The sequence below is a fragment of the Oncorhynchus mykiss genome, chromosome 23 (genome assembly GCF_013265735.2).
Source record: "Oncorhynchus mykiss isolate Arlee chromosome 23, USDA_OmykA_1.1, whole genome shotgun sequence".
NCBI classification, from domain to species: Eukaryota; Metazoa; Chordata; class Actinopteri; order Salmoniformes; family Salmonidae; genus Oncorhynchus; species Oncorhynchus mykiss.
This window is the reverse complement of record NC_048587.1, coordinates 28,242,539-28,258,707: the sequence shown is the minus strand read 5'-3', so window position 1 is coordinate 28,258,707 and position 16,169 is coordinate 28,242,539. Positions and strand designations below refer to the sequence as shown.

At 43.6% G+C, this 16,169-nt stretch overlaps 1 protein-coding gene across 34 annotated transcripts in view; it reads left to right on the top strand.

Annotated features, from left to right (window-relative positions):
• Window positions 1-16,169, top strand: part of LOC110502535 (ankyrin-3) — a 184,628-nt gene that overhangs the window by 154,458 nt on the left and 14,001 nt on the right. For 31 of the 34 annotated variants that reach the window (XM_036960088.1, XM_036960104.1, XM_036960103.1 and 28 more), the window contains 7 exons: window positions 44-272; window positions 398-523; window positions 752-874; window positions 1,402-1,431; window positions 2,446-2,527; window positions 4,238-11,377; window positions 12,226-12,300. In XM_036960088.1, coding sequence (XP_036815983.1) covers window positions 44-272; window positions 398-523; window positions 752-874; window positions 1,402-1,431; window positions 2,446-2,527; window positions 4,238-11,377; window positions 12,226-12,300 — 7,805 coding nt within the window. The remainder of the gene's footprint in view (window positions 1-43; window positions 273-397; window positions 524-751; window positions 875-1,401; window positions 1,432-2,445; window positions 2,528-4,237; window positions 11,378-12,225; window positions 12,301-16,169) is intronic. The other 3 variants (XM_036960113.1, XM_036960114.1, XM_036960107.1) reach the window with 2 other exon arrangements.

Sequence of the window (16,169 nt, the reverse complement as noted above, 5' to 3'; positions counted from 1 at the left end):
GTATTAAGCTTTACTCACCATCTCCGTTTTTCCTTACCTCCAGATTCTGGCTTACAGACTGTCACCAGACTCCTGAGACGGTCAGTCTGGCCTCTCAGCTATACCGGGAGCTGATCTGTGTGCCATACCTGGCCAAGTTTGTGGTGTTTGCCAAGATGAACGATCCTGTGGAGTCACGCCTCCGCTGCTTCTGCATGACGGACGACAAGGTGGACAAGACTCTGGAACAACAGGAGAACTTTGAAGAGGTGGCCAGGAGCAAGGACATTGAGGTGGGTATTATTTGCACCCACACACTCATGCGCACACACACAAAATATGCTGACACAGGTAGACACAAGCACAGATACATGGTTTATCTGAATTGACATGCTCTTGTTGATAATGATTTTTACAGGTCTTGGAGGGCAAGCCTATCCATGTGGATTGCTATGGCAACTTATCTCCTCTTACCAAGAGTGGGCAGCAGCTGATCTTCAACTTCTTCTCTTTCAAAGAGAACCGGCTTCCTTTCAATGTGAAGGTAGCGTCACATTTTCATCCCCCTCTTATATGTAATAAGGTCACACTTTTCTATTATAGTGGTATGCGAGGATGATCGTCCTTCAAACTTGCCGACATGTTGTAAGCTCTAATTCTCATTTCCTTTTTTGGCACGTATGCCTTTTTTGAGCACCAAGAAAGGAATGTCATTATACTCTTATTTTATATATATATTTTTTTATTGTACATGCTTTTTTTGCTCCTTTAGGTCAGAGACATGGGCCAAGAACCATGCGGTCGACTCTCATTCTTGAGAGAGCCAAAAACCACTAAAGGTCTTCCACAGACTGCTGTATGTAATTTGAATATCACACTGCCAACTCATAAGAAGGTAGGCTGGATATGTGAATGATGTTTCCTCTGGGCCATATCATGTCATCCTCATGTAAATTAATGGAAGGACAAAGTACAGTAACAGCAGCAATTCCAGAGTGGAGGTTGTCCTCCATTTGGTTAGAATGCCTGCTGCTTGTGTCTTTTATCTGTATTTTTGCCAATGCCAATTATATGCCCCCACAAAACACACATTCAGTCATACACATTATATTACTAATTTACCTCTCCCAACGTGTGGAAGAGTAATAGGGCTAAGTTATGGTGGCGTTTCTCTTTTTCTTTCTCTGTGCAGTGTTCAAAAACTCTGAATTACGTTGCTGTTTTTTTTGCTGCTTTTCTGGGTCTTTGGTGGCCTGTGGACTAGTTAATTCCATGGCCTTTTCCATGCCAATATGGTTTGCTGCTCTCAGCTGCTTCATTCTCATTTCCTGATGTTTATTTCCACCCACACCTATTATAAACCACCCGCTGTCCATTGTGTCATCTTTCCCCTTGTCTGCAATGCATCTTGGGAACCACCAGGACATGATGGAGTCTGATCCTGATGATGAGGTAAATACATGATTGCTCATCGCATGAACTGCTTTGTTGTTTTTTTCGTTGCTTTATTATTGTGAACGCTAGCATCGATAATGTATATGAATGTGTGGTGATTATCGTTATCGGATTAATGATGTATACGAGGCTTTTGCAGCAGATCAGGTCTTTGTCATTGGTGAGAAGTCAAGTGACTTTGTGCAATGCATGAATGACAGTTCAATTCAACTGGTTTTATTATTATTGTCCTCGTCCCAAGCAAAGAGGAGCAATTTGTGTACCACACCCTGGCTTCTTTTCTATATCGTTCTTTCCATATGTTCAGTAGGCTAGTAGAAAACACCATCCCTCCACACTATTTTAAGCTATAGAATGATATAGATGTGCATTTGGGTGGCAGATAGAAGTGGATAAACTGCTCCATAGTGCATAGTACTCCAGCTTAATTGTGGTTTCAGCCATCTTCTGTGCATGCTTTGGAAACACCTACAAGACCAATGAGTTATTTGTTGCATGAGGAAAACTCAATATAGCCTAGTCAGCAGAAGATGACAAGAATGTTGAATGGTTTATAGCTACATCTCAGTGTTTTCCTTCATTTACATTAAGTCTCATGATCTCAAAAGAACATTCATCCTCCTCTTTAGATTATTTATTTGAAAGATCAGCAGCATTTGTAGTGTCAGCTTGTTGACATCTCAATGGACTCCTCCAAATCTTAGAATCACATATTGCATGTGTTTCTTCAAAATGAGATTGATTAATGCACTTGAAATCGCGCCACCAAGGTCACTCTCAATCTGTCCAATCGGAGGAAAGCATGGATCTCTTAGTCAATCGCTTGCAGTGCCTACTACCTCAACAACATGGACTCCCACACTGCAAAATGCATCATTTCGATTTGATTTCAAAATCACAAAATGGGAGAAATTCTGTCCGTAATGTCAAAAAAGGGAATATACATTTTTGGCATTTAAATCCAATCTTTATTTTATGTTAAAAGATATTTTGTTGTTTTTGTTGTTGCAGACTGAAAAACCAGACCGACGTCATACCTTTGCCTCCTTAGCTTTGCGTAAGCGCTACAGCTATCTGACCGACCCTGCAGCGAGTGAGTTTAACATCTTCACTTTCATAAATCCTCAGTTCATACAAAATATCAATAACGTTATTCAACTTCATATGCAGTGTACGATATTACCTTTATGATATATTCATATATCAATAGTGTAGAATTATGAGCACTTTCCATACTGTCATCATACACGTCATGATTCATATCCATCCCGGACAACCCTTGCTTGGTGTCTTATGCACTGAAAAAATATATAAATGCAACATGTAAAGTGTTGGTCTCATGTTTCATGAGCTGAAATATTTAAAAAAAATCCCTGAAATGTTCCATACGCACAAAAGCTTATTTCTCTCAAATGTTGTGCACAAGTTTGTTTACGTCCCTGTTAGTGAGCATTTCTCCTTTGCCAAGATAATCCATCCACCTGACAGGTGTGGCATATCAAGAAGCTGATTAAACGGCACGATCATTACATAGGTGCACCTTGTGCTGGGAACAATAAAAGGCCACTTTAAAATGTGCAGTTTTGTCACACAACACAATGCTACAGATGTCTCAAGTTTTGAGGGAGCGTGTAATTGGCATGCTGACTGCAGGAATGTCCACCAGAGCTGTTGCCAGAGAATTTAATGTTCATTTCTTTACTATAAGCTGCCTCCAACGTCGTTTTAGAGAATTTGGCAGTGTGTCCGTCCGGCCTCACAACCGCAGACCACGTGTAACCACGCCAGCCCAGGACCTCCACATCTGGCTTCTCAAATAGTGTGATCGTCTGAGGGGCGGTGGGGGGTTGTACTGAGGAGTATTTTTGTCTGTAATAAAGCCCTTTTGTGGTGAAAAATGAATTCTGATTTGCTGGGCTTGGCTCCCTAGTGGGTGGGTCTGGCTGCCAAGTATGTGGGCCTATGCCCGCCAAGGCCCACCCATGAACGAAACCCTGCCCCGTCATGTAAAATCCATAGATTAGGGCCTAATTTATTTATTTCAATTGACTGATTTTCTTATGTAAACTGTAACTCAGTAAAATCTTTGAAATTGTTTCATGTTGCATTTATATTTTTGTTTAGTATACTTTGCAGACCCTCTCCATTTTGTGAAATATATTTTCCTTGTTTTTGTATCATAACATTTTTGTGAAAACTACTGGCATTGCAACATCCAAATGTCAAATATAATTATTATCTTGTAGCGTTTTCATTCTTTTGAAGAACACCTCACTTTTATTGGCTTAGTGATTGTTCAGGGCATTCATTTCTTGTGAACCAATCAATAAGTGAACCCTTGAGACAATTATTGCACTAATAATATACTAAAAGGATTGTGGGGTCATTTTTGGCATTGGAAACATATGACCATGGTGTGCACCAAACATATAAAAGGCACTGCAGCAAAACGGCAAACAGACAAAGCACATCAATGGTTAATAGAATGGTTGTGTTGTTGTCTTGGTATGTTTGAAATGGTTTCTTCTTCACTGTTATGTCAAGCATTTTGTTGCCACGTATGCTTCATTGTGTGTTATCTTGCATCTGTTCTATTTTGTGACAGATCATTGACCTTAAACAATCACTTTTCACCATATCTTTGTTTAGATAGTAATTGACGTTTTATAAATTATATTATTCTTACTGCTTTGATTAATATTGGCCTTACTGACTCCAACTTTCTCTCTCTGGTTTCTCTGTTTTTATTATTTCAATTATTTTCCGTTGAATTTATGTTAAATCTTTGGTTTGGTTATTCAAGAAACAACTGATCGGAGCTCGCCGAGAACACAGCCTACTGGCTACACTCACAAACCTGTCTTTTCAACGAGATCTTATCAGGCGTGGTCGGCTGTTCCTGTCTCCGTCCCTGGCCAAGCCAAGTCTGGATTCGGTTCCCACTCCAGTTCATCGTCCAACACGCCCACTGCCTCTCCACTGAAGTCTGTGTGGTCCATCACCTCAGCGTCCCCCATCAAGTCCAACATAGGCGGCTCACCGGCCCATTCCATCAAGTCAGTCAGCGACATAGCTTCCCCCATCAGGTCGTACAGGACCATTTCATCCCCAATAAAGACTGTAGTTCAGCAGGCCCAGTACCCAGTTCAGGTTACCCCCAGTCTCCAGTCATCGCCAGTCAGAAGCATTCCAGACCATGTTTCCATCAAGGGACTGGCAGCATTGTCTACTAGAACCTCTCCTATCACCACTGGTGGAGGGTGTCTGCTAGAAAGGTCATCAATCACTATGACGCCACCTGCTTCCCCTAAATCCTCACTGAACATGTACAGTTCAACTCTTCCATTCAAGGGTGTCATTGTGGGCACTGGCACAACAACATCGTCCTCTCCTATAAAAACTGTTCCTGGCCTCTCCTCTGTCCGGTCCAGTGCAGACCCCTCAAGCCCCTCAAGGAGTCTCTTTTCCTCCCTCTCATCACCAATTAAATCCAACACTCCTCCTAGTGCTGCAGCTCTGATCAATGGAACAGTATCCCCTACAAAGTACCGCTCCTCCTCCCCCACATCCCTACTCTCCAGCAGCTTACAGGGGAGGATACAGGCAACCACCAATGCAGCAACAACAAGCGTAAATGCAGCCTTTGACGAGGTTGAAAAAACGTTCAATTCCTGCTCTGCCTCTGGATATGGCACTCTCAAGTCCATGTCCTCCTCAGCGTCATCCTCTTACCAGTCCATAAGATCCTCAGCCTCTAGTTCCCTATATGCCTCTTTACGGTCCCCACTAAACCCACCAAGCCCAATGACTGTCCCAGTGTATTCAATTATAAATGTTTTGCCAGAACCCCAATTTAAAAAGCTCCCTGAGGTGTCAAAGTCAGCTGCTGCCCTCTTGTCCCCTCGAAAAACTATGCCTGCTGAGACAAACTCTCAAGCCCAGTCTTCCTTTGCCAGAACTCTGTCACCTGTCAAATCCCCCTTATTCATGTCCCCGGCTGCCCTAAAATCCACCACCTCATCCCCGCTGTCCTCCAGCCAAGAGATACTGAAGGACGTGGCAGAAATGAAAGAGGACTTGATACGGATGTCTAACATCTTGCAAACAGAACCAAGTTCAGCCTCCAAAGGTTTCCAGTCTGACTTCCCCAAAGAGGCTAGAATGGAGGACGAGGAGCCTTACAGAATTGTAGAGAAAGTGAAACAGGACCTGGTCAAAGTTAGTGAGATCCTAACCAAGGATACGGCAAAGATTAACAAGACAGCTTTTAAAACAAATACAACAGACGAGGTACAGTTCTCTAAACAAGTGCCAGTGGATCCCCAGCAAAGCAACTGGAGTTATCCACCAAGATATGAGACAGTGGTCCCTCAAATCAAAACTAAGACTATACCAGACAGAGATTTCAATCTATCGAAGGTAGTAGACTACTTGACAAATGACATTGGCAGTAGCTCTATCTCAAAAATTGCAGATGTAAAGCATAGATCTGATGAGGTTAGACGAGAAGGAGAGGAGAAACAGAAACGTATGCTTAAACCTGAGCACAAGCTGAAAATGCCACCCGCAAACATGCGGTCCTCTGCCTCAGAAAAGGAGCTCTGTAAACTAGCAGATGTGCTATTTGGGCCTGATGCCATGTTAGAATCTCCAGATGACATCGCACATGACCAGGACAAGAGTCCCCTCTCAGACAGTGGCTTTGAGACAAGGAGTGAAAGGACGCCATCTGCCCCACAGAGTGCAGAAGGCATGGGACCCAAGACGCTTTTCCAGGATATTCCACCAGTAATCACGGAGACAAGGACTGAGGTTGTTCATGTTATTAGGAGCTATGAGTCTCCTGAAGATAACAAGCAACCAATGACGGAGGATACAAGGGAGGTTAGATACATTGATGCTGAGCCCAAAGGGCTGAATGCATCCAATGTGGACCAAACAAAATCATTTCAGATGAAAATCAGCCCGGACGATGACTCGATGGGCAAGGGCATGCGAGTTAAGGAAGAGACCCACATCACAACTACCACCCGAATGGTGTACCACAAACCCCAGAGTAAAGAGAATACATCAGAGAGGATTGAAGAATCAATGTCAGTGCATGATATCATGAAAGCTTTCCAGTCCGGCAGGGATCCCTCCAGAGAACTTGCTGGACTGTTTGAGCACAAGGCCGGCAACGATGACACATCACAGAGAGTTCTTGAAGATATCAGCTCAAAACCCAAAGTTGAAAGAATAATTGAAGTTCACATTGAAAAGGGCAACAAAACTGAACCAACTGAGGTCATCATCCGGGAGACAAAAAATCGCCCAGAGAAGGAGATGTACTTCTACCAAGGGAACAGTGGAATGTCACGACAGGGAGAGGAGGAGCCTGAAGAATCGCTCCCCTGTTACCTAGAGTCTTCCAGAGTAAACACGCCCATGACACAGGAAGATGATAGTCATCCAAGCTCTGAACAGCTCATGGCAGACGACTCGTACAAAACCCTAAAGCTACTCAGCCAGCACTCTGTGGAATATAATGATGATGAATCATCAGAACTAAGAGGAGAGTCTTACAACTTTGCCGACAAAATGCTTCTCTCTGAGAAACCAGACTCGTCTCACTCTGACACTGAGGAGTATTTAAGGGACAGGTCTCGTTTTCAATCCCCAGATAGGAGTTGTTATAGTCAGGGAAGGTCTAGTGGATCAAGGCAAGAATATATTTTGAAGTCATCAAACACAGACAAATCAGGTCAAATTGCCAATGTAGACGATAACTTTGACAAACTAACACTGTTGCAGTATTCCTCAGAACCTGGCAGCCCAAAGCACTCTGTTTGGATGCGTGTCACTGATGACAGACAGAGCAAGAATAGAGAAAAGCTGATATATGAAGACAGAGTAGACAGAACTGTTAAGGAAGCAGAGGAAAAGCTTAGCGAAGTCTCTCAGTTTTTTCGTGATAAGACAGAGAAACTGAACGATGAGCTTTCTTCCCCTGAGAAGAAGTCCCGTAGGTCCGACTTTAGGGAAACACGATCAGGGCCTAGCTCTACGCACAGCAGTCCTGAAAGATCAGCATACAGGAATGGGGGCAGTGGTGAAGAATGTAGAGACCGTTTCAGAGACAGGTTTGGCTCCAATGATAGAAAATGTGCTAGTTTACCAAGCAGCCCAGAGAGGAGAGTGCTGCTACAATATAAGGATGACAATAGAAAACCAGGGGATGGCATCTCACAGGGAAATGTGGGTGATGCCTCTAAACCTTTTCAAATGTCATCCTCCAAAGTCAGCGCTGTTAGGCTACATTTTGAACAAGAGGCTCAAAAGCAAGATACGGGTCCACAATGGGGACACACGTCAAATCCCCCAGTAAGAAAACTCCTGGAAAGTAAGCTGCCTGTGTATCAAGTTTTTGCAGGCTCAAATATCCCCAAATCACCAGACAGTCCAGGATGTACAAGGAAGGTTCTAGAAAGTGAGGTAAGAGGATCTAGTGGACCAAGCCCCAGTGCTAATAGGTATATTTACTCATCTCCTAAACACGGCACAAACGGAAATGAACAGGAAGAAAAAAAGTCCTTCAAAACTTGGGAATGTCATGGAAATGGAAACTATCAACCCCAAGTGTCAATTCACAAAGACCACAATTCACAAAGAGAACAGCAGGGTTTTAGAGATGGAATAGCCAAAAAAGATGAGACAACCAAGAAAATAATTTACACAGAGCTTGTGGTCCGAGAAAACCCAAATAGTACCGGTGGTCTAAAAAAAAACTCGGAATCGCAAATTCCTGTTAGAATGCCATCTAGTTTCTCAGAAAATCATCAATCCACTTCATTAAAATTTGATACCTCTGTTAAACTGTGTGAAAGGCCAGGGTTACAAATACCTACTTTAGCTAGAAATAGGTTACACAGCGGCTCTGAATCCAGAAAATCCACAAACTGCTCATCAGTAGAAACATCATCTGATTCTTTTGATAGTAGTCAGTCAACTGTAGTGTGTAATGGTATAGATAGCGATCAAGTAGGGTACTTGGAAAACATTGTTATTGAGGGTTTCAAAGACATCAAACCTTTGCCAGTTTATGTTAGCATCCAAGTGGGCAAGAAATACGAAAAAGAAACAGCTGAGCAGCTGGGAACATACAAAAAGATAGTGAGTCACGAGAGCCGAACAGTGCATGAGACACGGGGAGCGCGTTACACCATTAAACAAAAACAGACCCCATCTCCTCAAGGCAGCCCAGAGGATGACACTCTAGAGCAAGTTACTCTCATGGACAGCTCTGGCAAAAGTCCTGTTACTCCTGAGACACCAAGTTCTGAGGAGGTGAGCCTTGCCTCCAGAACGCCAGATTCCGTAATTGGATACATGCCCGGAATGCCCATTCCAATAGCAGAGGAGTCTGAAGAAGACGAAGGAAAGACCTTCGTCTACAAGGAGTCTCTGCCAAAGAAAACCAAGCCTGCCTCATCAGAACCCTCCAACCGAAATCAGGAAACACTGAAACGACACAAAGAGAAAAGAGTCGCTTACATTGAGTTTCCCCCCCCTCCGCCTTTAGAGGCAGAGCATTCTGACCCTGATAAGAGGGGATCTTGTGCCTCCTCAGAGGCTGAGACAGAGATGATGGAGGTGAACCTCCAAGAGGAGCATGATCGGCACCTCCTTGCAGAGCCCATCATCAGGGTTCAACCTCCCTCTCCAGTTCCACCTGGAGCAGACGACAGTGACTCTAGCGACGATGAGTCTGTCTTCCATCCCATTCCCAACAAAAAGTACACCTTCAAGATGAAGGAGAAGGAGGAAGGAGAGAAGCTTTTAAAACCCCAAAAGCCTGAGAGGAACGGAAACAACAAGGAGTCAGGCACGAATGGCGTTGAAAAAGAAGAGGATGTAGACTTAGAGAAAAATGGCAACGACCAGTCAATCACAGACTGCTCCATAGCCACAACTGCTGAGTTCTCTCATGACACAGATGCCACTGAAATAGACTCTCTCGATGGCTATGACCTTCAAGATGAGGATGATGGATTGAGTGAACAAGACCCTAAAACATCAAGCCTGTCCAATGACGGCAAGACATGTGATCGTTCCTTTAGTCAATCAAAGCTTGAAGTCATAGAGGAGGAGAAAACGCCAAGTGAGGATGGAGGGGATAATGGGAAAGCAAACTCAGACCAAAACACCGGAGATGAAAAAGACTACACTCTTGAGGGAAGACATCCAGATAGACAGGGTGATAGACAAGACTTTGCAGATAACTATTTCCGTTGTCAACTCGAAGAGGAGTTAAACTCTACCTTCAAAACAGTCGCCACGAAAGGCTTAGACTTTGACCCCTGGTCAAGCAAAGGGGGAGAAGGAGAAGGAGTTTTTGATGCCAAAGCGAGAGAAGAAGATCCCAAGCCTTTTGGTTTGTCTGTGGAGGACAAATCGCAAGCCACCACTCCAGACACTACCCCTGCTAGAACCCCGACTGATGAAAGCACACCGACTAGCGAGCCTAACCCTTTCCCCTTCCATGAGGGGAAGATGTTTGAGATGACGCGCAGTGGTGCAATTGACATGAGCAAGCGGGACTTTGTTGAAGAGAGACTTCAATTTTTCCAGATTGGTGAGCATTCCTCTGATGGGAAATCAGGGGACAAGGGGAGAGGGGGCAAGAGTCCAGGGGTAGTTACCTCTCAGTCAAAAACAGGGGAGAGGGGTGAGGGGGTGAAGTTAGAGACTGCCACAGAAAGCAGCACATCAGCAAAGTGCAGCCCTGCACAGACTGGCACTGACACTGGCTGTACCGATGCGCCTTCTGGTGACACAGTAGCCGAGACCACGTCCTCATTCACGATTACGGCCTCTAAAGTTGACCCCAAATTACGCACCCCCATTAAGATGGGAATAGCCATTACAGTGAAAAAAGACTCGGGGGATCACACAGATTATAAGGCAGAGATGTCAGAAAGTCAGATGCCAGAATACATTAGCTTGGAAAACCAGTCACTGGGGAGTCAGTTTAGCGGATACAGAGACCCAAAGCTGTCAGAAAGAAGAGATTACCCTGCAGAGAACTGCAATAACAACAATAACCTTGAGTCCTCTAGCGTCCAGGCTAACTATATACAATGTGGCAGTGTGGTGTTTAATTTGCAGTCGTCTTCTGAACCCACCCTTCAGAAAGCCAGTAGGATTGAAGCTTTGTTCTGTAGAGACTCTCTAGAAGTAGAAGAAAACAGTGTTCAGGCTGAACAAAGACAAAGTGAAGCCATCAAGGAAGCTGAGGCGAAGCAGCAAAAGTCGAGGCTGCCTGTCAAAGCGCCAGGGTGGTCGTTCCATACACAAGGCACAGCAATAGGGAAGCAAAAACCCAAACAGGTTGTCAAGGCTGAGGTGAGGAGAAGAGCAGAGCCTGTCATTGCCAAAGTAGAGCCCAGGTCTAGAATCCCAATCAAAGATATTAAAAAGAGCAGCACACCCAGCTCCCCAATATCAGTGCAGGTAACAACTCAGTCTAGCAGGGAAAGAGTAGCTATACAGTTTCCCTCCAGGTTGCCCATCAAAGACAGGTCTCAGGTTAGCTCGTCAGGTGAGACGAGTAGGGAGAACGCCAGCGAGGTTTGTAAACGCACCATCGAGTACTTTAAGGGCATTAGCGGGGAGACGCTAAAGCTGGCCAACCGCCTATCAGACGACGAGAAAAAGACACAGGGAGAACAGTCCGAGGAAGACAGCACCTCCAGGAGCACCTCTCTGTCGGACCCCTCTCAGCCCTCCCGCTCGTCGAGGTCTGGTAGAGGCTCGAGAGCTGAGGCCGGGGCCTTGTCCGTAAGGGCAAAGGTCGACAGGGCCTCCGGCAGTGAGAGGAGCAGGAGGAGTAGGCGGACTGGTGGGAAGGAGGGCAGTCAGGTTGCGGGGCCTCGGGCGCCCCCCGTCGCGGAGATCAAGCCTAGTTTGTAAAACTTTCACACTTGTTAAAACCTTAGTTGCATGAAGTCGTTGTGATTGATTGCCTGTGGCGTGTTTATTCTCTTCAAACAGTAGCTGTCATTCTGTCATCGTCATCTATGTACTGTGTACTGTACTTGTCCTTGTCAGACTCTCCTCCTCCCCTCAACCCCTTAGTTGTCAGATACCTCAGCATGCCAGAGTAGTGACTGGTGCACTGGCACAGCCAGTCTCCTGTTGACGGCTACTGAGTCTGTCTATCTGTCTGTCTGTGCAGGGTGGCTACTGAAAACAGCAGTTCTAGTTTATTCTATTTCATGGTCAAGTTGTGTCTCTGAGCTAATTAGCCTTAGCAAAAACAGAAAGGTTGTCCGCATGTGTGCTGTGTAGTCCCATTTAAGAACTATGAATCCACCCTAGAGTTCCTACGAGTACATGACTCTTTTGACCCATTTTACATTATTTTGTTTGTATGGTTCTTATGATAGTTACTGCCTGCTTAGAGGATACATATTCACAAACATTCACAGAGCACCTGTGTCCAAATAACACACTGTAGTCCATCATATAGTGTCTATTCTGCCTTTTCTTGCCATTCAGGAAACTAAATCTGAAGTGCTGTCAGCCTAAACAAGCCATTGAATAATAAAATGCACATTTACAGTAAACCTGTTGATTCAATATGTATATATCAAACACAGAGGAGAGGCTGCAAAACACTCAGTCTGCTTTTATATAATTTGGAAAATACCACACTTGGCCAGAAAAGGAAAGAGTCCTCTGTACTCCTATTTCAGTCAATAGAAAAGGTACTGAACAGTGTTGATTATTTAGATTATCTCTGCCCTTTAGGTCCTCAGAGTCCCTGTGAGCGAACAGACCTGCGGATGGCCATTGTGGCCGACCACCTGGGACTTAGCTGGACTGGTAAGGAAATACTGCTCCCTGGTCCCAGTACCATCTGTCTTCATGGCTCTCTCTTCTTCTGCTTTCCCCTCTCTCAAGAAAACAACATAGATATTACTGTGAGGAAACAGTGCCCTCTACAGAGTGATGCTCTTCTTACACTGCAGCTCTACATACTCATGCATGTGCAGAAATGGATGCCTTGAACTGATGCAGTGTTCATTTCGTCAACAAAAATATTGACTTAAAATATTTGTAAAACACATTTTTCGGTGGTATTTGATGAGACTATAATTTACTAAATAGATCCACAAAAAACTATAACTAAATGAAAATTATTTTTCATTTCAGTTGACTAAAACGAGACGAGACAAAATTATCTCTGTGACTAAAATCTCACTTCTAAGTGGACTGGACAAGAGTTTTTGGAGTGATTAAGAGCTTTTCAGTAATAAGGAGAATTAATATTAACAGCACAGATATGCAGCGCAAGTTCTGTTCAGCAGTGGGAAGGACGAGCCGCACCCGGTACATACAGCCTACATCATCTGCTGAGCTGAGGGGTAGCAAGTGATGAGTGTGGGCAGACTTCGGCCCGGCTGTTCCGCCTCCGATTATACACATCACGAAGGAGACTCTTTTGCTTCCCTGTAGCTAACCAATCACCACCAGCCTTCTCAGCCTGGTCTCAGACTAAACGTAACATAGTAAATGTCAGTCCGGGACACTCAAATTAGTATGATATGTTATGTGTGGTCAGGGTTGGGGAGAAACAGATTACATGTAAGTGATTACAGAAAACCGTTAACTGTCATCCGTTATGTTACCAGCTAAAATATTGTAGTCAGATTACAGATACTTTTGCAAACCTAGATGGTTATTTTGAAGATTACTCTTAAATTCAGAAAGGATGTTTGCGGGAAAAAACTTTGACACGTCTCTGTTTTCTCAATGGCATTCAAATTAACAATGAAAAAGGTGCAAGTTTAAGTTTGTTCCATCTGAGCGAGTCTGACAAGTCAGAGACCACTATGATGACACACCAAATAGGTTTGCTGGATCGCGGGGAAAGAACAATAATAGGCTTTTGTAGGCTACAGTCCAAGCTATGTCTTCCAATGGTGCGACTTCTGTCGGCATCCAAAGATTATCCAACTTAAATAAACCCTTGGAGGAAAGGATGACAGTAGTGGTGTAGTCTATGGCGATACAGATATCACTTATTATTGATATCTACATAGCACATTGATGTGAATCGCATTGCTGCTCTCTCATTTAGCTATTTGTGCCTTACGGAATGTGGTTGTTGTGGATGGCTGTTCACAAATCTAAATGTGTATTTGAACCCAATAATGGTTGAATTCAAGAAGTTTAAGCTGCCTACTGTATCAATCATTGTTTTGAAACCAGTGGACAGCCAGTGAAAAATGTGCTCTTGCAAAACTGCATAGTGCAGATCCCAGCCTATGGAATAAAAGTGGGGATTTTATTGCTCAATCTAATTCATACTGATAAAAATGTATAAATCCATAGGCCTAATGGACACATGCTCAAACTCGTACACTTTTGATAGACTTAAGGGGGCAATCCATTTTTGGACATAAATTATATATACAGTACCAGTCAAAAGTTTGGACACACCTACTCATTCCAGGGTTATCACTCATCCCTCTGGAACTTTCATTACACACACCTGTCCCCTATTCCCACTGATTAGTGCTTATAAGTGTGCCTTTTGATTTCCATTGGGCTGTCGATTATTGTTACAATGTCCGTTGGTGCGTGTGAGTACATGTTTTGGGCTTTCATGCCCTTGTGGATTGCGCAGATGATTACGAGTCTCCTCCCATGTGTTAATCATCGTGCGTGTGTTATTTATTCAAGGTACTCCTCGCTCTTTTTGTTTGGGTTTCAACCCTGTGTTTTTATAGTGTTTGTTTGGTCTTCGTCCCCGGTCCTTTACACGGCACGCCAGTACAATTAAAAAAACACTTTTACACATTCCTATGTCTGTCTCCCGATCCTTCATGCCAACGTGACAGACCCCTAGACTTTTTCCACGTTTTGGATAAAGTACTGAGTTAAGTGTCTGTATACTTATGTAAATGTGATATTTCAGTTTTTTATTTTGAAACATTAGCAAAACTGTCTAAACTTTTATACATTTTTTGCTAATTAATAAAAAATAAAATAAAAACAGAAATGTTACGTTTACACAAGTATTCAGACCATTTACTCAGTACTTTGTTGAAGCACCTTTGGCAACAATTACAGCCTTGATGCATCTTGGGTATGACAGTACAAGCTTGGCAAGCCTGTATTTGCTGAGTTTCTCCCATTCTTCTCTGCAGATCCTCTCAAGCTCTGTCAGGTTGGATGGGGAGCATTGCTGCAAAGATATTTATAGGTCTCTCCAGAGTTGTTCAATCAGGTTTAATTCCGGGCTCTGGTTGGGCTTCTCAAGGACATTCAAAGACTTGTCCCAAAGCCACTCCTGCGTTGTCTTGGCTGTGTGCTTAGGGTCGTTGTCCTGTTGGTAGGTGAACCTTCGCCCTAGTCTGAGGTCCTGAGCACTCTCTCTCTGTACTTTGCTCTGTTCGTCTTTGCCTCAATCCTGACTAGTCTCCCAGTCCCTGCCGCTGAAAAACATCCCCGCAGAATGATTCTGCTACCACCATGCTTTACCATAGGGACGGTGCCAGGTTTCTTTCAGACGTGACGCTTGGCATTCAGGCCAAAGAGTTCAATATTGGTTTCCTCAGACCAGAGAATCTTGTTTCTGATGGTCTGAGATTCTTGAGGTGCCTTTTGGCAAACTCCAAGCTGACTGTCATGTAACTTTTACTGTAGAGTGGCTTTCGTCTTGACACTACCATAAAGGCCTGATTGGTAGAGAGCTGCAGAAATGGTTGTCCTGCTGGAAGATTCTCCCATCTTCACAGAGGAACTTTAAAGCTCTGTCAGAGTGACCATCAGGTTCTTGGTCACCTCCCTGACCAAGGCCCTTCTCCCCCGATTGCCCAGTTTGGCCAGGTAGCCAGCTCAAGGAAGAGTCTTGGCAGCATTTATTTTTCAACTCAAATTAATGACCCCAATCAGTACTCCATGACAACAAAATCAGAAACAGAGTGGGGTTGGCTAAATCCATAGTTTTGGGGTTATTTGGCTAATCTCTACTTCCATATTTCAAAGTCCTATTCTTGAAGATCAAGAGGTATAACATTTATTGGAATGACTGGAATTCTGATAGACTTTGGTTTTTAATGTAAAGGTATAATTTAATCCTATTATTATATGTAGTAGAAAGCGATGGGTTAGAAGAAACCTACATAACCAACCCATAAAGTAACATTTAACATCCATATACGGCCAGCTATGTAAACTTTAACATTGATATATCCTGCAATAGATGTGGTTCAATAGGTAACATACATTTGTGTCTTCTAATGCCTTTTAAGGGGAAAATAATCTAAAAGTAACTGAATATAATCAGATTACTTTACTGAGTTTGGGTAACTTTTGGATTACCCTAACTTTGGACAGGTAACTAGCAACTGTAACAGATTACATTTAGAAAGTAAGCTACCCAACCCTGTGTTTGGTATGGTTACATAAGACAGATGGTTACTTATGGGTCGGGGTGGGTGGGCGTATAACGCAAACGTCTAGTAACCCAGAGGTTGTGAGTTTGAATCTCATCAGGGACAAGTTTAGCTAATTAGCAACTTTTCAATTACTTACTACTTTTTATCTACTTAGCATATTTGCAAACCCTTCCACTAACCCTTTAAAACCTCTTCAGTCTACCCCCTCCTTTTTCGAACATTCTGTTAAAAATCGCGCAACATTTCAGCGTCCTGATACTCATGCGAGGAATATAGTATATGCAT